The sequence below is a fragment of the Lytechinus variegatus genome, chromosome 7, assembly GCF_018143015.1.
Source record: "Lytechinus variegatus isolate NC3 chromosome 7, Lvar_3.0, whole genome shotgun sequence".
NCBI lineage: Eukaryota > Metazoa > Echinodermata > Echinoidea > Temnopleuroida > Toxopneustidae > Lytechinus > Lytechinus variegatus.
Genome location: NC_054746.1, coordinates 21949942 through 21976523, shown reverse-complemented (window position 1 = coordinate 21976523; position 26582 = coordinate 21949942). Strand labels below are relative to the sequence as shown.

At 34.5% G+C, this 26582-nt stretch overlaps 1 protein-coding gene across 2 annotated transcripts; it reads left to right on the top strand.

Annotated features, from left to right (window-relative positions):
• The first annotated feature begins 572 nt into the window (after positions 1-572).
• On the top strand, positions 573-26582 carry LOC121418752 (N-acetylgalactosaminyltransferase 7-like). 2 transcript variants are annotated; one of them, XM_041612834.1, is made up of 12 exons: positions 573-860; positions 4297-4640; positions 11403-12005; positions 13490-13794; positions 14966-15132; positions 15803-16016; positions 17825-17998; positions 18871-18988; positions 19542-19664; positions 20655-20873; positions 21436-21690; positions 22450-26582. In XM_041612834.1, the coding sequence occupies exons 3-12, from the start codon at positions 11709-11711 to the stop codon at positions 22585-22587; spliced, it is 2010 nt and encodes a 669-aa protein (XP_041468768.1). In that variant the 5' UTR covers positions 573-860; positions 4297-4640; positions 11403-11708; the 3' UTR covers positions 22588-26582. The 2 variants fall into 2 exon arrangements, with proteins under 2 accessions (XP_041468768.1, XP_041468769.1); XM_041612835.1 differs by lacking the exon at positions 4297-4640.

The following is a 26582-nucleotide window of genomic DNA, read 5'->3' as shown; positions in this document are numbered from 1 at the left end:
ATGCCTTGATTGACGAGAGCGATCGACCCCGACCGAGAAAGGCCGTAACGATAACGTCTTTGAGAAACGGAACACGTTCATTATACAAACATTATCTGCACATCAAGTGCCATGCTGAATATATGAAATATTCTTCTGAAAGATTGCTAGAGTGGTGAAGTGAAATCAAAATAAATTCAAAGAAGCATCGGGTTATCAACGAACTTTATGCAGTCTTAAATTTGTTTTAGGTATTTGATAATGTTTCACTTCCCCAAAAATGATATGTTTCATAACCCGTAGAAAAGAATGATGATATTTATCCCCCCCCCCTACACACACACATGCACACAGTCGCATCTAATTCTTTCTATCACCTAGTCTTTCCTCCAACATCCTAACTGATGATCCGGTGGATCCTCCGTCATTAGAGTGATTTATGGACAACACAGCTTCAGCAACTCAATCAAACATTATTCATTATTATCCATCCTCCACCCTCCCCCAAACCCTCCTCAAACTTTACTTGCTGTCGACAGTCTTGTGTTGTATCAATCCCGCGTTCTTCATCGTGAGGGCATCGCGAGTGGGCGGGCATTCAAGTTTTGATAGCCGCCGAGGTTTCACACTCGAAAGGAAACGAAGGGCTGGCTATAGTTTGCTAATAGAACCAAAGGTCTATGTATCCGGAGCATTCGGCCTAAAGCCAACAGACACCTTTGTGTTAATTACTTACATCATAGCTCATTAAAAGTTTCCCAGTCGCATTCACCTAAATAGTTTGTGTGTCATCCAGACTATACATACTGATTCACCGACATCCAACCAAAACTTATAAGGAATTATTTTGTGCTCCTTTCCAGTAGTTAACCAATAACAAGGTATGTATCGAAACGTTTTCCCGCCTTATTGATATGATGCTGTGTGGTGTAGCGTTAACCATTACCCACTGTAAGCATTCGATTATATGCATATGGTTTCAAACAGTGTCAAGCTAAAATCATTTTCTTGTGTGCATCATGAAACAGACGAAAAATATAAAGTATAACATAAATCAGAACTCTTATCATTTTGATTATTGAATGTGTTAACTGAACTTCAATTTGGCTTGCTCCCTTTTCCTTCTTTTTTTTTAACTATAGGCTCACTCCGGAAGCCAGCTGGATATACACATACAGTCATGACAAATATTAACATTGCGACTAATAACCCAGAGAAGTGTTTAAATAAAGGCCTGCATGCTTCATAAATTGAGAGAAATTGTCCCATTACTTTTATCGTACATGTTGTTCACATAATGTTCTTCGCATTTCTACTTTGTTTATAAGCATGATAAGGAAAGCAAGTATATCGCATTGTGGTATTTTCTTTTCTTTGATTATTTTATTCATTATACTCCGCTCTCAATATAAGTGAAATATGTTACACGATCGCACAAAAATACAAAAGCAAATCTAAACTATGTATGTTTTTATTATCAAGTGTTATGTAATATATTTCCCGTGGAAAATAATTTCTTTCAAAAAATTATTTAAATATATTTTGTTTCGTTAAATAGGACAAGATCAAAATGTAGTGTAAATAGGTGAATGAGTCTGTAAATAGGTGAATGAGTCTGTGCACAACTGGGCCTCTCTCCCGTTTGTCACAAACGTTTTTCATCCATGTTGATCTTTAGATAAAAGATAGTGAACATAACATACATAAGGGAGTAGAGTATAGCATTAATCAATTTAATTACGAAATAATGATATAGGATGTAACTATATATAAAAAAAATCTTTGCGTATATGAATTGCAAAAAGAGGCTCAAAGGTTTTGTCTAAAAACATCTTTTGTATTATTGGCATTTGTCCGATATTTTTTATATATAAATTTTCATGGAAAATCTTATTAATTTACAGTTTAACAATATTTAGAACCGCATATCAATAAGGTTGTAAATCATAATCATAAATAATAATAATAACACATCACAACAAAGTGTATCTATGCGCTTCAGACATTAAAGGAGAGGAAGAGATTTGTTGGGGAGTTCACTTTGTTGAGGTATAGGTACAATTTAAATAAGTAGGTTTAAGAGCTGTTATGAGTTTGTTTACTGAATTGATTGTTTTCAGGGAATTTGGGAGTTTGTTCAGGACTGCATGAGCAAAATGAACGTTCTACATATCTTTTTGTTGATATTGGAGGAACAATTGATAAAATATTCTTTGTGAACTCAGATGATGTGTTGGCTTATCGACAGTGACTAAATTACTATATGTTTATTTAACTATAATTGATTGAGAGGTGAAGAAATATGAACAGAACTACCTGTCTTTTAAAATGGAGCACACAAACATCAAATCGCCCGATTGAATATGAGTAATATCAATAATCTGAATTGGAATTAATTTTATTTACCAGGTGTGTGAGAAACCACTATGCATATTTGTAATTCATTTTGATTCGTCAATAGTTTATTTTAAATCTTATTAAACAATTATGTATACACAGTCTTATACCTTATTAATACAGAGACGATGTAGAAAAAAAGCAAAACAGTTCGTTAATCGTATTAATAGAGATAATGACCGCAAACCACGCAATGCATTTGTTGTTTGACTGCGATGACCTAATTCCATGATAATTATTAACACAATTAGGAAATACAAACTACCTTACACCTGCTGAGAGACAGAAGGGCGTTAACTTAAACATAATCAGGTAAAGGTAATCGGCGCATACCGCCTGCTAGCATGGAGTTATTTAAGGAGGGATAGAAATTATCAATTAATTTTAAAAATGTTGTGAATGTGGATCTATATTTTGATAGGCGTATCATCTATAAAAACAAGTCATCAGGGCTTCTCACTTTTACTCATAATTATTTAAGTGTAGTTTCTAAAAGGCTTTTGTTTAGAATTGATAAATAATGAATCATAAATCTATACGTACTAAGGCACATTTCACAAGATTTACATGTATTAAATACGTTGTCATTTCGATAAATTGTTGATATCCATCGGGACTTTGTAAAGCATCAGGGTGTAATGTCGGGAAACAGTATACTCCCACTATACTGCCAGCTGACGACCAGCTTTATAAGATCCCTGGGGATAGAGGACCCCCTGTCACACTAAAGTATTCTGCCCGTAAATAGTTTGTTTTGTTTTATTTGTGAATATATACCCCCCCCGCTCTCTCTCTCCCTTTTCTTCCCATCCTATTGCATATTTTGATTCTTCTTTACCTATTAACCTAACTTTTTTAAAACTGCTTTTGTTATGTATCTTATGTTACTCCCAAGTTTAATAGTTGTCAATTCCTATTATCGTATCTACTTTCTACGATTCCTCATTTTCAAAGAGTATTAATTATTACGTGTCACCTTTTCCCCCTTGTTAGTCCAATCCCTTCGCATTTGATGCTGATGAATTTGTACATTCTAATTCAGTTTTTCTGATAAACTTTAATTAATTTCCAACATCATAAATATTTGAAATTAAAAGAGAGACGACTTCCATCAATGTTTGTAGCCATGGCATGATTCATTGTAAATTGTAATACTGTTATGACGAGATAGTTAATATCATTGAAGTAAAATGATTGATTTAGCTTTATATAATTATGCTTAATTTCATTTCACCATGTTCATTTCTGAATATAGGCCTACAAATTTTCTTCTTATTTTTTGTTTGAAAGACGCATATTGACCGCGGGCAAATACGCATAATGTGCCAAACATCCAAGGTCTCTCAACTTTATGAGCATATCGGCTGACTAGTGTAGGTCTGTTATTAATCATACTTCACACATTGATTGTGATCAGTCTCATCAATTTAGTTTCGCATGGGATAGTACAACCCCAGTCAGAATGAATTCATTATCCTGAGCTCCAGAGTTGGGATGATAGTAACCTTCAGCAGCCATCGTGAATTTCCGAAAGGGAAATATTCCACTTTTAGTAGGATCCATGCTTTAACATAAGTTGTTCAAGACTTTGGTGATGATTAATGTGCGTCGGAGATTTCTTGATGGTCAGTTTTGAAATTAGTTTGAGATATTGGGAGTCGAAATGGAAGCGGATTATATGGGAGGGTATATAGCGGAATTGGAGGTATGGAGTATTCCATATTTTTCTTGATCCCCCCCCCCCCCTCTCTCTCTCTCATTTTCTTTTCCGTTTGAAATGGGACACAATTTTGTTTATTCATTAATGATCATGTATTTTTATCTAATTACTAGCATATGCTCGTGTAGTTCCATGAAACCAGAAATGAAACACTACAAAATATTGGATGATATATGTAGCTATTCTTTTTCTATTCGCAGCCAAAATCCTTTTACTACCTGAAATTACCCATGACCTGAAACCTCCCATGTTTGGTTGATGCTGATGTATAACATCAAGGATCAGCGCAGACAGGGTCGTGACACTCGGAGCATAGGTCGTCAAGATCCACTTCCAAATCCAGTTACAGGATGCAACCTCATGCACGTTCAGTGTATAATAGAAGCATTGCGCATGTTGGTGTCTTCGATACAACTCTAGATCAGTTAGATTTTTTCAACTCTGGAGAAGCGACAAATTTTGTTGATTTGGGGTTGTAATTCCTGTATCTCGATGTCTCGCTCGTGGATGCTTCGATGCCTTTATGTGTCTGAGTAGATTATTGGTAAGTTTCTGAACGAGTCAACTATGATAACTATATTACCTATACACTCTTAAAACAAATCAGTCAAATTGACTAGACCAGTAGTCAGCTGGGAGCAACTGATATGGCAATCACTGATATTCACATTTCTGACATATATTCTAGTAAGAAATAACTCTGTTCTAGTAAAATATGACCAGCTGCTCCCAGCTGACCCTATTAAACAGTCATTTTTGACTGATTTGTTTTAGAGTGTATATGGTTGTGGCACTACTGGCTATTTGAGAAACAATGGTCGTAAAACTGTTCATTATGATATTCTATTTTGATTCTTACTATCATTCAGGATAAGTATGGTACCTGTCATACGTTGTATTTGACATGTTTGAACTGCAGATGCATAATGTTTTTGCGACTATAATTAAAGTACATTGTGACTTTCATTATGATTACTTCTAAAATTCTCGACTGTCGTGTCTATAAAATTGTTTTAAATATTGCTTTCATGTCATAATCTTTCTGAATCTTATTTTGATATGCTTGAAATATATATTTTTTCAGTATTGTACACAAGATGAGCTTAAAGCAGTGAGAAAGTATAGGAATCTTATAACATATTGTGATTGCTGTCTGACGATTTGTGCTTTCATTAATATTTGACCATTGACATACTGTTTGTAGTACTAGATTGGTATGTCTGCGTCTTAACCGGTCAATCAGAGCTCACCGAATATTAATAATGAACTTAATACCTTTGCGAAATGAAATTAGAGACCAACATGGAATACCATGAACGCAAAAAATAGGACTTGCTGTAAACAAATTTCCAAATGTATGTAGAAATGGGTCACAGAAATGAATATCATGCTGTAAGGGTGCACCTCATTAATTCGATTTAAACTAGTCAGCATGTTAGGTTGTGAACTACATTATAATTCAATTTGTTGAATCGATTTCTATGCTCTAGATAGGGGCGTCTGTAAACAGGAATTACAGGGATTGATTCAAACATTCACCACTATTTGCTATAGGCTATGCTCTATTAACTTTTGTGATTGTGTTTGTTATTATTGATTTTTTTTAAATGTAGGTTTTTGCAATGTTTTGTCATTTTTTAATTTCGTTTCAGTATACCTGAATAAAAAAAATCCCCTAGCTCAATCACATAATAGATACGGGGTTGTGATGGATATTCGCATCACTGAAATTGAGTTTCTTTGATTCTAATATAAACCATGATAGCTAATAGGCGATCTCCCGCGCTGATATCATGCAAAAATGTAAACCTGACGATATCGTCTGCCAAACAAGATGTCATCACGTAAGATTTCCCGGGTATTCATGAGGGAATCCTAGAGAGAATAACTAGATGAGAAACACATTTTATTTCGCAAGTTTGTCTCTTTACTTTAGATCTCGTAATTTAAGGTCATAATAGGTAACTGGTTCAATATGGGGCGATCTTGGACAGGGGTTATTTGTGAGAATTATGTACGTTATACTGTTGCTCTAACAGCCATGAAAAGTATCACTTACCATTGGCCTTGATTGATAAGATATGTGGTGTATGTGCGATACAATTCCTTTTATATTGCAAATTAAACTTTTTGAGTTTCACTGATTTTTTTCGGATTGTACATGAAGAATTTTTTAACACAATCAATGACTCATTTCAAAATATGAACATTTTTAACAAGCTCGTAAATTTTCAGAAGTGCTTTTTATCTTCGCACCTTCAGAAAATATGCCATATTACGCCACTTTTTGGAGAGCGTTTCATCAATATATTTTGTGGTCTGACAGTTTTCAAATCCGACATCTTTCCTTGAGTTTGATTGGGCGAGGAGCTAACTGTGCCATCAGATGAAATAGCCCTTTCATTAAATTCTCCCTTGTAGTTTTATTTCCATATAGTTGATTACCATGATACCATACTTTTCAACAATTTGCTTGAAGCCTGTCTTTAGTTTTGATAAATACCCCTAAAGTAGTGAAAGTGGGTGTTACCATTCCAGGTCCAACAGAACTTATATAGGAACACTAAAATTTGAATTCATATTTATATGGGGCCACTTGACAAACTTTCCTAGAAAAGACCAATGCCTATGTCGTAGTAGAAATAACAAGAACAAGAATATAGTCTTCGAGTGATTTTAAATGTGGGATTTATTCACCAAAAATGCCCAGGAAAAGTACATAGCTTATCTAACATGTCTAATTTGAGTAGGATCCTGTACTAATTCGCTCCGGCATTCATAAAATTATTCTGTGTAAGCGAATTATAAAGTAAATGTTATGAAACTTTTCTTTTGTTTGATTTATAATTGTCGCTAGTTATTTACGTAATTTTTTTTTCGAGTACGGGTTACGGCCTCTCTTTCTATTCATTCAATGATTAGAATAGAATCGACCTTTTCGCTTGTTTTGGTCAGGGATATGTGTCAGTAATGATCAAATTAGAGACGTTTGATGTTTGTGGCGAGGTCCTAGTTCCTTACATACCACCAATAATGTCAACGTTTCTTTCCGTTCACATCATTACCATGTCATTGGCTATTATAGGAAAGATAGCCGAGTCCTGAAGCATTTCTGTTTTATATTAACCTACTGACATGAAGCCGGTGATGTTCATGGTCGTACACAGCGGGGATGGGGGCAGTTGATTCGGCAATACCCCTTATGATTTCAAAATCTGACTTTCTATCGCAAATTTTCAACATATGAAGTATATCTTATACATCAAGTTCTTCTACTTATAGCAACATTTGAAATACCTCCATATTAGCTCGATCACTTCGCTAGCTTGCTGGCCAGCATAATGCTTAACATTTTACCTATTCTAATCTAGACACCACTCCTCGAGATTTAAAAAAAAATCATTCATAGCGTTTCATAACACTGTTGGGAAGTATACGAATTACTTCAAATCTAAGTTCACCGGACGATAAAGTTTTATAATAAATGCAGAAAAAATAAAGAAAAATATTGCACGATTCTCGACATCATGCACACTTTCTTTTACTTTGATTGTTATCACTTGTGCCTTCTGGCTTTTGCGACCATTTAGCATGTTTAGAAGTCAACTTGTGGCACCGTTATGGGTATTTGATCATGCACTATATACCCTTCCATATGTCTCTGAACATTGTGTTTTTCACAAAGTTTGACCATGTTTAATGTATTCTGATGCATCTTGACAAGTAGCACACAAAGCACCAAAAATAATGTATGTTTAGTGAGAATAAACATTATTGCATAATCAACCATGCAACGCTCAAATGCAACTAAAATAGCTCAGAAACTAATTTCGCATTCCATATCCATGTTGTTCGTTACTCTTTCGTTTGAGACCTCCACAAATTATGTTGCCCCTCCCACGTTACTGCTATGATAATTATTAAAGTTTTAGCTTTTGTTATTCTTACCAACGAAAAAAAAACCCGGAACAATCATACGACGTCAACATCTATAATTGTGTAGTTGTTTTCGATTTTTTTTTATTTCTGTTGTTAACCTATCCTATTTAATTGGTATCTTTTATGTATTGGCAAAACCTATAAGCCAAAATCGAATCAAATCAAATCAAACTGCAAACGATATATCGGATATAGTTATGATATTTAACTTTGGTATGCAACCTATACCCCTCCCAGTCTTGTTCTATTAAAATGAATTTATCGTAATGTATGAGTTGATATTTTAAGGGAATGAGAAGTGATAATCAGGATCAGATACCTTCTAAGTACCTCCTCAATAGATATTCATGTAAGGGTTCTGATGTCACCTTTTCTTGATGTCAAAAAGCCACAAAGGGGCTCTTAAGATGGGCGATTCCTCAGAAACCTAAACTGCATGCATAATGAACAACTAATTCCCATACCCGTGTTCACACAGTTATTACGTTTCTTTCCACATCTCATGCCCCATTCTCTCACTCGAACCACGCCCTTGCCCCGGTCCCTCTCCTATATCCATATGCCATTGTCCCCATCTCGCCCCATTCTCTATAAGATGTTTACCATGCTTCCGTCTGAATAGTTGATATTATTGTTGTAATGTTTTGCCTTACTTCATTCATACTGCCCCTACACACCCTCTTGCCCCTCCCTTCCCCTATTCCACGCCCCGTATATCACTTGCCCCCCTCTCTCTCCACCCCTCGATCCCCAAGCCAGGAAGACTAGATAATGTTTATTACCACACCTGACTGCCTGAACAACTTATTGTCATGTACCCTCCCTTCTTTCATCTTTACTTCTGATTACACCGCCTCCCTCTTCTCAACCCCTGCCACTCCCCTTCCCACTTCCTTCACCTCCTTACCTCCCTCCCCAATTATTGTCCCCCTCTCTCTGTTCTCTATAATATCACTCAATTCACTTCCTTCACTTTACGTAAACATTCAGAACCGAAACTGTTATAAAAAATACAATTTATAAAATTGCAATTGTATTATACGTGCAGAGTTTCACTTTCATTCCGTATTTGTGTGATTAATGTTCTGTTTTCTCAAACCATTTCTCCTTTCATGAAAGAAATCTTGTACTAACTTTAGATCCCTTTCACTATTTCCTTTTACGGTATAGTTAAGTGAGTATAACTCGGTCAATGATTAAAATGAAATCAGATTACTCTCAAAGCGCCATGGTAGTTTGTAAATATTTGCTGCGAAATGAATTATCACTCTTATTTCCGATTCAATTTGACATCAAAATGTTCTTGACTACTTTTCCACCCATCTTTGGCCAAAATAAATGGGGCTTTTTGAAATGTTGCCAAGCATGAACTTCGTTAACTCCCTATTTCTACCATGTCTATCGAATCCCAGTCGCTAAACTCGTTCTTGATTCCACTCTTAAAAAGTTTAACTACACCATCAAGAAGTCAATTTTTGCCATCTCTGAAAAAAATCTGCTGTTCCACCTTCTCCGTTTCTTTTTCCTTTTTTGGGGTATTGTTATTATTTTTAAAATTTCCTCAGCGCTTTCATGAACTTTTGTTGAATTGCTCCATACACGACGAATTTATACGTTACACACTGGCGTACTGATGGGGAAGGGGGTGGCTTGGGGTCATGGCCCCAGGAAATTTCAAGACCAAGAAAAATGAATGAAGGAAAAGAAAGGGAAGTATATAGAGATTGACTGAAGTACTGTCTTGTTTTCTGAGTACTATGTCAAAATCTATCAAACAACTAGAATTTTGTATCAATAAGTTGAGCTAGCACATTTCGCTCCCTCGCATCTTTTCAGACCCTTTGCTCCATCCGCCATACCTAGGACCTCATTTTTGTGGCCCATTATGCCACTGACGTAACCACCTTCTTTTTGTTCAGTTTTCTGTTTCTACAACACCTAGGGATCACTCCTCCATCTAAATGACACCCGTGTTAGCTTGCCGACTGTCATGAAAGCAAGCCGACCGTGCAATATCGCGATGAAATATTTCGCCGTATTACGCGTAAGGGACTTGAATAATACATGAATTTTCACGCAATTGGAGTGTTGGTGCATTTTGATATAAGAATTTAACAAGGGGATAGGTGTATGGAGAGAAGGATACAGAGAGAGAGGGGGATGGAGAGAGAGAAAGAGAGCGGGGGGGGGGTAAAAAGTTGGTTAAAATCATTATTGAACTCTTGATGGTAAAAATTCTTTATTCTAGAAATAATTGTATCACCCGAAAATGTGAAATTGCCCTTAGTATTTTACTGAGATGTGGTAGATAGATTAAATCTATAGAAAAAAAAGGGTAATTAAATTCACATAGCTATTTCCCACCGATAGAGGGGAAAGTAGGTCGAGGATGAGAGACAAAGATTCCTCATTGAATTATTGATGATTGCTTTTTATTTTCGTAATCAATAAGCAAAAACCCTCCATTCTCTCGTGAAAATTAAGTTCGTTCTCTTCACATATACGCGTTCCTTGATGGGGTAAAATCTTGGGTAAAACCTTCTTTATTTATATCATGGGTGATCATTAAGGCAAAAATTAATGAAGTCTGAAAACACTATCAAACAATAATCATAATGACTTCTCAATTAATGAAAGACAACGTATAAACAACTTTAAGGATAGATCCAATTGGTTAAAGAGATGTTTAAATATGCCAACATTTTTTTAATGTATTTTTTGTTTTTTTTTCGTCTGTTTTCTTTTATTAGGGGGAGATTGTAAATTAACCACACAATATTGATAGTTTGTACTAACCATTCCCTCCCATAATATGGCTTTTGAAAGTGACCTCTTGCAACGTATGCCATTTTGCACGGGTTGAACAAAGCGATATATGTAATCATATTTCATTTTTTTTACATAATGAGATGCCCGAAGAAATTATATTTAAAAAATATAACTCCCATTAACACCTCGATGAATAACGATACCCTTTTCCTTTGTATTCTTATCTCTAAAGATATCTTACGCTAGTTTGAATTAATACAATAACATTAGATTTAAACAAATAAAACGATTAATGAATTAATATTTGCATGGAGAGACGTATATGATGCACGATATGCTTCATATTTCTGACTGAACTTTATTCACATTTAAATGTTTAAAGGTTTTGTTTGTGCACTGAGTAAAATATTGCATTTATTCCTCAAGTGCTTTGTAAATATATTTGGTTGGTCTTTTGTTAGTCTATATTCTATCACATTACACATTGTGATATAACGTGCATAATGATCGATGTAGTGTATACACTAATTCTCACGAGCGCTCTATATACGATTGTGATTATTTCTGATGGCAGATTATTGTCTTTCGATATATGCAGGCATACCCACACATGACACCTGTGGAATAAGAGTCTACACGCTTCTAAACCACTAATGATTGGCATCAAACAAACCAACAAACCACGGAATAATTATCTTCATGCTGGACACGTGAATTATCTGAAAGTTCACATTGACCGTCGGCTCGTATATCAAAGCTTTAATAATTGATTATTCACTGCGGTGCCATGACGATCCATCATTCTCAACCAAAATATCGAGGAATAATTTTCGTATCGAGTGTTGGATTTACTGCCAGATAACTTGGAACTCATCGACGGAGGTTTTAGTTTGGGGCACTGAGCATGGCGACGTCGATGTTTGGAAGTGGTAGGATGTCTACCACGTCAAGGTCAAGGCATGGTCTGAAAATCGGACTGGTCATCATCCTGGTGGTCGGTTTCGCACCCATACTCATCTCACTGAATTCAAGTTCGACATCGTCGTCGTCTTCATCGTCACTTGCGATTGGAGAGCATGGACAGGGACCGATGAATGGCTGGGTGGTGAGGGACGGTGATGATAAGACGAGAGAAGGGGCGATGGAGGCACCCATTGCTGACCAGATAGGAGGAAGTATCATCAAAATGGGGAAAAGCAAGGTGTAGTAAATAGACGCATTTCTATTCGACTGTCTTTGACGTCTTGACATCATGATGTCATGACTTCCAGGACAATATCATACTTCCCTTCTCCTTTATTTCTTTGCTCCCCAATTCTGTCCTCATTTTTTTTTTGTTCCCTCCCTTTCCTGATAGCCTTATATTTATATATCTTCTACACCTGTTTTATTTCTATTTCCGTTACTCATACTCTCAAATTGCGGCCACTGTTTTCAACCTGAAATCTTGATGATATACTATATTATATATGCGGAAGTGTAGCACTACAATTTTCTACACATTGTGTAATGCCATTGAATTATTGGGTATTATTATGATACCATAGTGAGTCTTGATCGTGATATCATAGAGCTATTAACAGTTAGCTCCATGGTGATATCGTGTTTAGGCTTCCTACAATATCATATACGATGTGTAAAGGCATTGGCCAAAGTCCACGGGCCATTAACGTTATAAAGGAAAACAGTAATTGACCTGATACAAGGTCAAGGCTTCCGGTCTTAAATCTTTTAACACCAAACTTGATATGAAAACATCCGATAGGTCTTTCACAACCCTTATAATTTTACAGAGACTGACTTGCACTATAGTATCATTAAATATTCAAGTCAAAGTACCGTATTCATTGTACCATATTCTTCCAAATAGTGTACAAATTAAAATAGGAAAATAACATCTCATCACGCGCTAGCTTCGCGCGCTCGAGCAATTCACTCATGCACTGTGTACAAAAGTTTAGCTCTCTAAATACATACTTTATATATATATATATATATATATATATATATATATATATATATATTGTGCTCATTACCATTATACCATGGACCTATGCCCATGCTCATACAGAGTATGTAAAGTTGGGTGGACATTGAAGTTGAATTTCCAGTGTGGATTAGGAACATAATTCTATGCTCTATCATAAAATTGTGGTATTGCAGCTGTCCAGGTCAATAAAAGTCATCCTTAATCTATCATGGCAAGTCGAGGTATTTCTCCATACAATATGATTGAGATCATTAGAAATGCATTCATATGTTAGTTTGCGACACCAACTACTTTTCGACATACTACATCGTAATATTAGAAAAGAATATTAATAACATCGTAATACAAGTAATTTACAACCAGTTTTGTAAAGAGATTCAGTGTAACAATTTCCATTACAAAATATAGACGAAAATAGTGCTTCCATGAATTTCGTATAGATTGTGCATTCTCTTTAATTAAGTGAATATTTTCATTTTCTGAATTTAGGAGAACTAATGGTAACTTCAACCAAGGGGATACACACAATTGTTTTGCCTTATATGCAATTAAATTTTCTTAAAATGTTTATATGGAAACACATTTGATAACAGCATTGGTTTATTTTACACGCGCTTGAAGCATTATCATTACTAGTGAGAAAAATTACAACTATAATGTTTTGAATTGATCAATATGCTCGGATTCTTCCCTAGGACATTCAGGGTAATAATCGTCGCCTCAATACTAACCAACAAACACGTCACCGAACTTCTGACCAATCAGGGCCCATCCAAAGATCACGTAACATTAATCCTCCGGTACTCAAGGAGACTGCGGGGAACTTTGAGCCCCCTCGCCAGCCCTATCGAACCGGACCAGGAGAGTATGGATTGGGGGTGCTTCTTGATCATAACGAAAAGCATCTTTATGATAAGGCTTTCGAAGAATATGGATTCAATATGGTGGTCAGTGATCGGGTATCATTGGATCGAGTCGTACCAGATCTCAGAGATAAAGAGTAAGTAACTGAGAAGAAGGTATTCGATGAGGTTATTAAACACTCTATCGGATAATTCAACCTCACACCTTGTGTTTCTTTGAAAATAATGCAGCCCCCCGACAAAAAAAAATGAATTCGAATGAAATACGAATCTCCATGTCTATTTCTAGACTCACATCATAGCAGATTTTATCACGATATTTTGGAGATCATTGAATAAACATCTTTAATCTTGTTTCGTATACACCAATCTTCATGAGAATTATTGATTGTAAATCAAGATAGTTGTTTATCGGAACGCTAGCAGATTTCATTATGCCAGCCGGATGATCGCTTTAAATAGATACAAGTTAATGACATGCATGTATTGTATGCCTAACATAATGATCTGACATCGAAACTACAAAAATCTCTTCAACGCGGAGAGCATTATGTCATTAGTGACTTACGCTTCATCATTCCAAATAGGTTCATATTTCATAAAGAATGCAGACTTTAATGACATGCCGATAAAATGTGACAATATAACACCAACTCCTGACACTGATTAATTCATTAATTTGTCTTGAGGGAGAATGATTCTTTGAATTTTATCACATCGCATGAATCTAATGAGTGAGCATTTGTCTAGGATACGTTCACACAGGGGGAAAATAATTTTAGCACACTGTATGCCCCTTTACACAGACGGACTTTGTTTTCACTTTATATTTAAGTGTATAAGCTAAAGAGGAGAATATAATTTTTTTATATAATCTTTATTATTTTTTATTGAAAATAAGCATTTAAAATTTGAAAGAGAGTCATTCTGACATTGTTTTAATGGTATTTTTTTTCATTTGTTAAGTAATGACGCCTTTGTTGTTGCGGTAGGATGTCTTTCCAGTTAATTGTCTATATGCAAATCCTGTAGAACATACTGTTGAAAGTCGAATTAAGTTACTCCTCCTTCATTATAGGTTGTGTATTGAAAGTACCTGTTTCCTTGGGATCAATTAGGGTATTAAGAAATGACCTTGCTTTCTTCCTTTCTATTAACATGGAACACTTATCAAATTATTATCCAACAATTATGGTGGACCCTCGGAAGGGGAGTTCCCGAGTAATTTCAGCCTGATCATTGCGTAACATCCATTTCTGTATACTAACGTTACCTTTTTCATTGTTTATGTATACCTTTTCCATGCAGATGTAAGCACTGGCATTATCCGACAAACTTGCCCAATACAAGTGTGGTAATTGTCTTTCATAACGAAGGCTGGTCAACTTTGGTTAGAACCATTCATAGCATCTTTAATACTACCCCTGATGAACTGTTGGCAGAGGTACTCCTGGTTGATGATTACAGCGAAAAAGGTACCACTAGATTATGCAATACTCAAGATCAAAATGTTGCAGATTTGACGGTCATAATAACTGATTTAAACGGGTATAGGTTGTCAGAGAAGGTTAGAAAAATGATAGCATGACTACGAAAACACAAACAAAATCGCCAGCTCTGTCAATGTTAGCCTTAAGTGTGACACAGTTATCATGGTTATAGTAGAAAATAGATTGCTCAGTAATAATGCTAAAAACTGTTTTGTTATAAATGTGACAACGTTTTGTGTCAAAAAGGATTTCGAGCTATATAATATATGATCAGATCGCTATTTTACATTGCCCTGGATTTATTTTTATTACAGGAACACGGAAGAGTGTTAATGAAAACAGAAGATGAGATTAAAGATATAACACATAAGCTCATAATAGTTGGTACCTGCATGTATATCAATATGTTCTTACACTATATGTTTGACTAAATTCTGTTATCACTCTTCTATATTAAAAAAAATATGGTGAAATTGTCACAAGGTAATTTATATTGATATTTTTCTGTCTCTATTTTTATACGAAAGAAACGGAAGGGGGTTGGGGGCTTCTCTACATGATACGCCAATGATTGAAATTAAAAAAAATGTTTGTTTCATGTAGATGGATGTTTAATTCACCAGTGCCACACGCTCATCTTTCACTTATATTTCAGTCCACCTCAAAGGGAAATTAGAGGAATATATTCGCGACCCGAGCTTCTCTGGAAAGGTCCGGATTGTCCGGAACAAGAAACGAGAAGGTCTGATCAGGTCCCGGACTATTGGGGCTAGGAGAGCGATGGGACAGGTCCTGACATTCCTTGATGCCCATTGTGAATGTGGACCAAACTGGCTCCCTCCCTTGTTGACAGAAATTGCATTAGATAGGTGAGAAGAGGAAGAGATTAAAATTGCTATTCCATTTTCGGTTGCTCCGCCTGCAGATTTTGAGATCAATCGTTTCGTTCACCCTGAAGAAAAGTTTGTTATAAAAATAGCAATCAAATATTTAAAAAAATATTGGTAAAGGCCCGGGGTGAAGGTTTGAGGAAAATCCATTTAAGATTGAAAAAGTTATTAGAATGTCAACTTTTGGATTCGTGATATCATAAACGAGCAGCCCCCATATGTTATGTGAAATGAAATGCATAAATTTAAATTTTGTAATGGTTCGTGATGAGTTACATTTGGTTTCTTTTAAGAAACGGGTGTGAAATGATTTGTTAACTTGTTGCTGAAGGTACAGTAAAAAATCATTTTGAATTTACTGAGAAAATGATATTTCATTGATTTTTTTACCATACGATATGAAGGAAAGCTGCTCGCATATGAGGTCACAAATCAAATAATTAAGAATTCTAATAACTTCTTTATTCTTTGATGGATTTTCTTAAAACCTTCGGCAATATTATTTATCTAATTTTTCTGCTATTTTTACAATAGACTTTTTGTATGGGTGAATTTCCCCTTTAACCTTAATATTTGCATTGTACTCGATAATATCCTATTCACTGTTTTACCTCAAGCAAGTGGTTACTTGATTTCTTTTACACAAGAACATAATTCTGACCTACATCGACCTAGACGAGAACTTTGTTTAACAGTCGGGCTCTGTCTTACGGTTAATGTCGATTTCTATTTATAGCTATTTTTAATCCATTGACTGAGAATGATGCCCAATTTATCCTTATACTTGTGGCACCTGAATATAAAGAGTTCAACACGAGTTTGAAGATATGAATCATTTACTATGTAAGGTTGTTTGATGCAAGATGTGAAAATCCTTTACTTTGAGGCCCATGTTATTCTGATTTTCTCTCTGCAGCTTTTCTCACTAAAATATTCATGAACACATGAAATATAATACTGATTTGAGGGGGAGGGGAATGGTTAAAACTGTCGCCCACACGAATTTCTCATTAAAAGTGATTATGCGTAGAGGTAGTTTTTCAATGTCAGCCTTTGCTTCGTTTATTTTGTATTTATGATGAATTTGATCTTAATGAAGATATATATGAAAAGTAAATAAAACCTTATTTCATTCTGAATTTTCGCACTGTCAAAGTGACTCGTTAGGAAGTCGCAGACAATGATTTTCATATCTTCATTGGTTATTGATTATTTTAAATCTAAATGTTTTCTTTAAATGCCTTCGTTTTCTGATCGGTATCATGTAGCAGAATATGAGACTGATAATTGAACTATGTCAAATCAACAAAAAAACTTCCTAAGACCAATCAAATGAAAGGTACACGTATTTCAAATGTAATGTCATCAGTCGATTTAGAATTGTTTCGTTGATGAGACTGAAGCACCATTCTGATCAATCAGAAACCTATATAGATTAAAACTCAAAAGGTAAATATATTAGCAGATAAACCCTTTGTTGAGCGTTGTGGCCCAGTGGATTAGTCTCCTGACTTTGAAGCAGAGGGTCGTCTCGGTGGGTTCGAATCCCAGCCATGTCATGATTTCTGTCAGCAACAAATTGATCCACAGTGTGCTTCACTCAATTAAGGTTAGGCAAATGGTAACCTGGCAGAAATTCATTTCTTCAGATTGCGTAACAGCTGCTCTGCATACCAATAGCCATGGTAATTACCGTCCAGCGCTTAGAGATTTTTGATAATGTTAGGAACTATAATTGTATAAGCAAGTATAATCATAGTTATCAATATCATTCTTTCCTTGTGTAGATCCACGATAGTGTGTCCTACCGTCGACGCAATCAGCGCTGATACATTCGCCTACACATCACAGGGTGATGGGCTCTGTAGAGGTGCCTTTGATTGGGATTTCTGGTATAAAAGAATCCCTGTTAGACCTTACTGGAACAGGCTCGGATTGAAACACAGAAGCCAACCTTACCCGTGAGCATAAGAATTATAATGAATTAAATACATATATTGATTTTCTTTTATATTCCGACAAGCAAAACGAAAGTTAAAAGATCTATGACAAAAGTTTTGCAAGATTCCTGCTATTCAAATATTTTTTTAGACTTCTCCCGTCTATATGCATATTATTTTACCAGCTAGAGTTTTTAACATGATTATAAAACAATAAGTTACAGATCTTCGGGAGCATCATAAACTTTGAACTTATTTGCGGTATCTTTCTTGTGAATGAAATACAGCTCATCGAAATTCATAGTGAGGTTCTTTTAGATTGATTTTAAAAATTGTCCAAATAACAAGTTACACTTGAATTATAGCATGAACAGGGAACAATACACTTTCTGTAGCATAAAAATATTTGTCCCATCGATGAGGATTAAAAGAACGTATAAAAGAGGACGTGCATGGGTGCGACCGCCATAATGTTATCCTTATCAGCACTTTATACGTTTCCTAGCATTTTATATACCATTTTATACTGCCAATTTTTTTCCTTTGAGTTCATCACTGGGCCCCTATACCAAGACGAAGTGTCGTTTCCGAAAATGAACCAATGGCCGGACCAATGGACACACAAGACAATTGCATAGTTGTCTAGATTTTGCCCTCGTTCACGAAGTGGCTCTATATAGGAGCCTTGGAACTCTGTCGGGGTTGTACGAATGACCATCAGACTCTGATTCAGAGTCGAATATGAACATTCCTATGGTTTGTTCATCTTTGTTCAATTTTGGGGCAGTGAGATTCATGTTGCTATACTACAAGTCTATAGTGGTCACTCAGTTCCCATATATGTATACGGGGCAGTATGATGGTTTGACCTTGTTTTTTTATTATCATTTCAGCTCTCCCGTCATGGCAGGGGGACTGCTAGCTCTTGATAGATCTTATTTCTTTGAACTTGGAGGATACGATCCAGGATTACAAATCTGGGGAGGAGAAAATTTCGAAATTTCATTTAAAGTAAGAATCAGTATCTATCATGCTCATCATAAAAACATAATAAGCTTGAATTATAATTTCTGTGATTACTTATTTTTATTTCATGGCAATGTAAATTCCCATGTTCAAATATTGTTAATCAAAGAATTAGGAAGTCCAATTATAACCGTGTCTGAATGTAAAAAAGGGTGAAGACACTAATCGTATACCAAATCCCTTTCTCCCTGAACACGTCGAGAAGATATTTGCCAAAACGTCGAGTTTGAGTGAAAAGCAGATGCCCAAGAAAGATAAGTATATGCCGTGAAATCTCTAAATTAACTCGTACATCATCTGAATCATGGTTATGAAGTGGAAACTTTCAGAGACCTATTTTTATTTCATTTTTTGTTTTAAAAAATGACACAAGAAGTAAATCGCGAGGTAACGGATTCAATGAACATTAATCGTTGTCATATTTTGTTTATGGTTTGATGAAATTGCTGATTGTGGAACGTCCGTCATTGTTATCTTTGCGTTAATCTTTTCTTGCGTTAATCTTTTCTTGCATTATTTTATTTTGTTCTAAATTTAGGTATGGATGTGCGGTGGTTCTTTGAAGTTTGTACCCTGTTCTAGAGTAGGTCATGTTTATCGGAAGCAAGTTCCTTATAGCTATCCACCATCGGGTGTAGAGGGTGTATCAGTAGTAGATTTGGTAAGATGAACTAACTGAGTATTTCAAGTATGAAAATGATACACTTTGCCTTTGGTTAATATAAAAAAGCATCTATTTTCTTAAATAAAAAATGCAATCCAGATCTCTCTGTGGTTAATAACCAAGTGTATTCAATTTGGATTAAAACCGTTATGATTTTATGATACATATTTAATATTTATGTAATATATGTATATGTATATATATTTAATATTTCAATAATTGGGGATTTAGAAATGAATGTTTATGATTCAAATTAAATCCAGAGTTCGGCTGGTCATTAACCACAGGTAGACTTTCGATTTATACTGAAATCCATGTAATTAAGAGTGTTAGATACAAGATTTTAATCATTGTAAATCTTCCTGGTATGGCCCTAACATTAGTTTCAGGTTGTGTTGGTTTCCACCTGAGTGGATGATGGCAAAAATATATACTTGTTTCGAGCGACGATAGGATTTGAACTCTCAACCTTTAGAGTTAGATTTAAGTTGATGAATGACTGTACCACTGGCACTTTTTGTTCCCAGAAAGGGTGATGTGATATAACATGAGGGCGCTTGTCACATTTTCTCTTCACTTGCTATTAAGTTTGGTAACAGCCTGACAGGTCTTTTCAATTGCGGCCGGGCAGTTAATTCGATTTTTTAAAACAACTTGGTTGCCACATATTTATAAACTTTTGTTTTAATTTTTCGAGCAGGTGCCTGATATTCCCAACATTACTGACCATGAATGACTAATCAGGCAAACTGGTGGGACGTGCCCCAGCACTGGCCCCTAAAAATATAATTTAAGTGTTATAGTTTGTAAAATCATTATATCGTATATTTTTGAGATCTCTGTCTTCCCTATTTCTATTTCTCCCTTTGACTTCATATCTCCTCTCATTTCCTGTCACTAACTCATTATTATTTCCCTTTTCTATCATGGTTCATAGAAAAAAAAATCATCATTTCTTCACAAATTTACGATTTCTTTAATTTACAGAATTACATGCGTGTAGTTGAAGTTTGGCTTGATGAATACAAAGAGTCTTTCTATGCCACCAAACCATTACTTGAAGGCAAACCTTGTGGTAACATCACCAAACAAGTTGACTTCAGAAGACAGAACTGTCCCAAGACCTTCAAATGGTTCATGGAAGAGATTGCTTTTGACACCTTACAAGAATATCCACCACCGGCTAAGAATAAAGTTTGGGGAGAGGTATGCTTTTTATCACACTCGTTTGATGTTCGAAATGTCAAGTTCAAACCATCTTTTCTCAAGATTAAGATTGATATATCACAGATTTCACGAATTTTTATGATCTATTATCAATAATTTGATTTAAAAAAACATATTAGGTGCATGGAATTTGTCGACAACAAAAGGACCACACCAAAATACTGGTAAATTATTCATTTAATCTAAGAAGGACGAGGAAGGGTGTAACATCATGTAAAAAAAGGCAATATTATGATAAATCATCATTTTGTGTCTAAAATATTGAAAGTAAACATTCCCTAGTAATCGAAAGTATTCCGGTGAGTTAGCTGGCTGGATAAGAATGATAAAATATCGAGAGATATACTTCGTTTTCATTTTGAAAATATTCCTTGATATATGGTATAATCAAATTGTTTTATAAATAGTTAACATCTGATTATATATTATCATCAAAACAAGATAGTAGGTAGTTTGGTAATGAGGGTGAGTTCATTAACCTGTTCATATGCTGATTTGAAAATAAGATATCAGGAAGTTTATAATTCTGTTTTGATCTAAGATACGATCTGTTGACTCTGAGCTTTGCTTGGATACCAATGGGGAGCAGAATGACCCCGCCCATGCTACGATGGGTATGGAAGGTTGCCATGGAATGGGTGGTAACCAGCTCTTCCGAATTAACACCAAGGGACAGTTAGTGGCCGAGGATGGATTCTGTTTGTATGCAAGACCGGCCAGAGAGAAGCTTGTCTTCACAAAATGTACTGCAGAGAAATCTTTCACATCAGAAGTCACAATGTGGGATTACGATTCGGTAAGAATGTTATTCATTCATTCATCTACGTATTTATTTTTTTATTATTTATTTATTTCCAATATATTCAACCTGGGTACCCTGCACTCAGCAATAAACTGGTCTCCCTTGGGGTCCTGGAATACATAAAAACTATAATAATATTTAAATACATATGCAAATATACGGAAATTTCAAATCAAAACAGAAAACAAGCAAATTAAGATATAATTTAAGATAATACAAATAGTGACTGAACAAAATCATATACGAAGCAATACAAGTGATACTTACAAATAAAGCAAATAAAGGTTGAATTCAATTTAAAAGGCAATAACATTGCTTAAAACCTAAAAAAGATGAGCTATCAGTTTTTTGTTTAAAATAGTGCTAAAGATTTTGATTGTTGTATGTTAAATGCATTGGCAAGCTATTCCAAAGTAAAATTCCTGAGTAAACAAGAGTGTTTAAAATTTTTGCATAAACTTTGTTTTATTTGTCTTATAAGTATTAGTTTTATTATTAGTTAAATCAGTTATTGATTTAGAGTTAATACTTGTTATTTCACGGATGTGTTAAGTCATAAAAATTAACGTAATGAACTGAGATTTTAATTATCACTGCGGAAGAATAGAATCCAGGCTCTTTACTTACTTTTTATTTACCTATATAGTTTTATATAATTTTTCTCACCTACCACTTCCATTCCAAGGATCAGATGTGATATTTTGTTTACAATATTGCTTACCTATTTTTGTCGTTTTTTTTTATTTTACACAGGATCGACAAATCATACATTTAGAGAGACGGAGAAGATGTTTGGATCACAATCAAGAAACAAACGAAGTCTTTGTTTCACCTTGTCAACATGGTCAAACATCACAACAATTCAAATTTTACAGAGAGGAAATTCGATGATTGCAGCTGTTATGATTTTTTTATTTTCATTTACATAAACTTTTTTATATCATTATATTGTATTGTGTTAAAACAATCAGAGAAATCCATTATATTTTGCTTTTGTCCGTTGAGAAGACGAAAAGGTTATGAATTTTCATGAAAAATCAAAAGAATATGGTGTTGTTTCTCCGTCACTCCGATCTCATTTCCAATATATCATACTAAACATTTGTCTCCAAAGTTTGATAGATTAGGCCTACATTGGATTATGATTGAAAATTTTCAAATCTTAGGAAAGTGTAGTTACGGTTATGGTATCATTTTTTGTTGTGAAAAATTATAGCTAATTTTGTGGCCTTTATACGTTTTAGAATGTTATTTCAAAATGTAATTATCATGTTGCTGTAATTGTAAATAGAATGTAAGTAAACAAAACGTATTTATATATTTCTTTGAATTTGTATATTCTTTACTGTTAGATTAACGTTTGTCATAATTTTGAATGAACATGTTACCTATAGAATGAAAAGGATTACAAAAATCTTGCCAATGTACAGAAAATGTATGAAAAATGGGTTTCAGTAACATTCCTTATTTTCATGTAAAAGTTAATGTTTTCTATTTTAATGATACTGTCATTTAATTGGTTGCTTGAATACTGAAGCAGCATTTTTGACAGAACCATGAGGGAAAGTTTTAATCGGTATTCTTCAAAATCTTGTCGTGCACTAAAATTTGAAAGATATGTGGTTTGACAAGTTAAGACATCTATCTGACTTGTAACAATATTGTACATGTATATATCTAACAATACCAATTTAACTCTCACATGATACATACACAAACAAGATATTTGAATTTAAATTGGGAGTATAGACAGAAAAAAACTTATGTAGATTGAAGGCAGTTATTCCTTTGACTAGTTAAACAACTGACAAAATGGTGGTCAACCCTTTTGGCTTCCCGGTTGTGACGAGGCCCCTGCTTTGCAAGCAAATTAATTTGGATCTCACAAGTGGTGAAGTGAAACCAATTTGTCTATGATTAGTGAATATGTATGATTTCTCTTATATGTACAACAATAAGTTACCTCAATATTCTTCCTTTTGTAATTGCAAATTCTATAGAAGTTTACCTGGGGCAGTTAGTGTACACCTCATCTCCAAGTGAGTGGGCCAGCCTGTATCAATTCATTATACAATTCTCTACATGCTCTGTTACAATATATTGGGTATCATCTGATCTGTATTATATGTAGCAGCAGGTCACTTTTCACCGTCTTTTAATTGAAAACCTCTTATCAAAATTTGTGTATCTTTAAAGATTTCATAAAACTATACTTTCATCAATGGCGTATTAATGCATATCATGAAATAAAATCATTGCTGCTTTTGTATCAAAAACATTTTGCTTACTTTGGTTAATTATTAACTACTGTAATTCTCACTCATGCCCCCCTTCTCTTCATGTCTCATGCTATATTTCCCTCTCTCCAACCCCCTCCCTCAGTCTCTCACATATCCTTTAATTATGTTACCGTCTCTCACTCTCTCTGTCATTTATTTTCTACTTACATATTTTCAGATTTATACAATATGAACATGCATTAATATAATCAATATAACTTAAATCTTTGAAGAAAGAATGAAGTAAAAAAGTAACATTCACTCCATGCGATTGCCAACATTTAATGAAATAGATTCCCAAATTCATTCATTTTTTACATTTTGCATTAATTTCTTTCCCATAAACAATTTGTACAACCGCCATGAAAAGATGGCAAAATTAAAATCATTAGTGACCTTTTGTTTTCAAAACAAAAGTTGATATAAAATAATATAGCTTAATATATTAACACTGTCAATTAAGCATTTACCATTTATCTCCAAGTACATGTACGTAAATATAAAAGAAAAAAACCCATGGAAAATGATGTTCTGGACATTTTAAAACTTAAAACACTACTCAAGTCCATCCTATAATATTTATTCAAATGTTAATGTCCATCTTTTCTCTGTCTGTCTGTAACTTCACTGGAGATGGAATTCATAATTCATTATCACAAATTTAAGAATTAACACTCTTGTTTTTACAGCATTTACGGTCTCGAAGGCCTATTCAACCAGCCCCATTCCTTGTCTTTTTCTTGATCAAATTCACAAAAACATGAAAAGTATATCAATGAACATTAAGGGAGAAACTACCGAAATATCGAATATCAGAGAATAAAATCAAGGCACGATTCAATCATATTATTTTGCCAAAGGTGCTCTAATTATGCCTTACAATCAAGCATGCTGAACTCTCATAACATTGATGTCTAGTAAACTTATGACACAATTTCGGCAAAACTGGCTAACAATGCTTATGAATAAAAGCCTTTAAACTTGTATGTTGTCCTATCATTAACTTCATATATCTCTATAAAATTGGTTGCAATAAATATTCTCATGAAATATAACATTATCATACCAGCAAAATACATTGCACATGATTTTCCTAGTAAGCCCAAGTCATGTTCATATATTATAGAATAAGCAAAACCGATAGAAAATGCATGTACTACAAAATACAACTGGTACAAGGTCCTGTGATTTATTACACTTTCTTAAGTGTGTGTACATATATCCTTTTTTTTCAAAGTAAAACTTCATTTTGTTCTATATTTTTTTCTTAAATTTGTTTTGCAAATGAATCCTTCTTTACATCCTATGTGAACAAGGCCAAGCTGGATAAAGTTACACTGTAAAAGCAGTTTTCAAATGCTGAATTGTACTAAGTCAGTGCAGAAGATTGAATCTGCTTTGTGTGAGATGGGCTTATTGAAACTCAGAGACTAGATAGACAAGATGGACAAATCCATGTTGAAAATACAAAATCTCCAAAGTCTTTTCTAATGAATTATAAGTTAATATGCATGTGCATTAAAGTGAATCATAATACACAGTTTTACCGGTTCATTCATTAGTTCTCTCAGTTTTTTAAAATAAAAAATCAAATAAATACAGATAAATTTGCATCAAATCAACCTTCCCCACATCAAATAATGTCTTACTTCAAAGCAATGTTGGTTTATATCATACGACAATGTAAATATTATTTACTCTTTAATGTTGAAAGTGGAATGGATTCACATGGTCCAGAGATATTCCACTAAGAATTACCGGTACATTACTCTCATGGAAAAGAGTAGGTTGCTTTCTTTTTATTTTAATGTTTTCTTTTTCCTATTATAGTGAGGAAAATACATAGAATTATTGTAAAGAAAAGCAGACCAAAATAAAGTAGAGTCTTAATAAGTGCGGACTAGAAAATATTGAAGGTAATAAAACCTCATGAGAGAAATATAAACACAATAGCATTTCCCCAAGTTATTACCCAGGTTTTACATTATGTTATGGAAACACAATACCCGACACACACAAAAAGATGTGTCTAGCACAGCTTCACTCCAAGACCAATCCTCAGTTTTCACCCAGTGCTCACAAGACTTTGTACAACACACATGTACAAAGTCTTGTGAGCACTGGGCGAAAACTGAGGAAGTAGTTTCCTCAGCAAGATTTCCAACCATACACTAAATCCCACAATACCTCCTTCAAGATTTACATGAGGGAGTATAAATATGAAATTGTTTTGTGCTTTTTATAATTTAAAATACTACTCTTTGAAATTGGAGAATTCTTATAAATGCAAAACATGGGAAAATTTCATTGAAGTGAAATCTTAAATGCATGTAAAATGTAACAGATACAAAACAGTACAAAATAATTATATTCTATTGAAAGCGACACTTAGATCATATTTGGCACATTAAACATGTTTAAATCTATTGTCCATCACAAGAGCTTTTATTTGTTGGGTCTAAATCGGTCTCAGACAAGTCAAAGACAAAGTTAGAAACACTTGTGTCCGAGACACAAGACACAATCACCATCTCAAGGCGCGTCTCTACACAGTCTAAAGTAAAATAGTGAGATCAACTCCTCAAAGAAAACTGACAGAATGGTCAT

Excerpts from the sequence above, each read along its gene's own strand:
- LOC121418752 (XM_041612835.1), top strand. The coding sequence starts at position 11,709 with ATGGCGACGTCGATGTTTGGAAGTGGTAGGATGTCTACCACGTCAAGG. Across the intron at positions 15,133-15,802 it reads TGATGATTACAGCGAAAAAG|TCCACCTCAAAGGGAAATTA; the intron begins GTACCACTAGAT and ends CTTATATTTCAG. Across the intron at positions 20,874-21,435 it reads AGAATAAAGTTTGGGGAGAG|ATACGATCTGTTGACTCTGA; the intron begins GTATGCTTTTTA and ends TTTTGATCTAAG.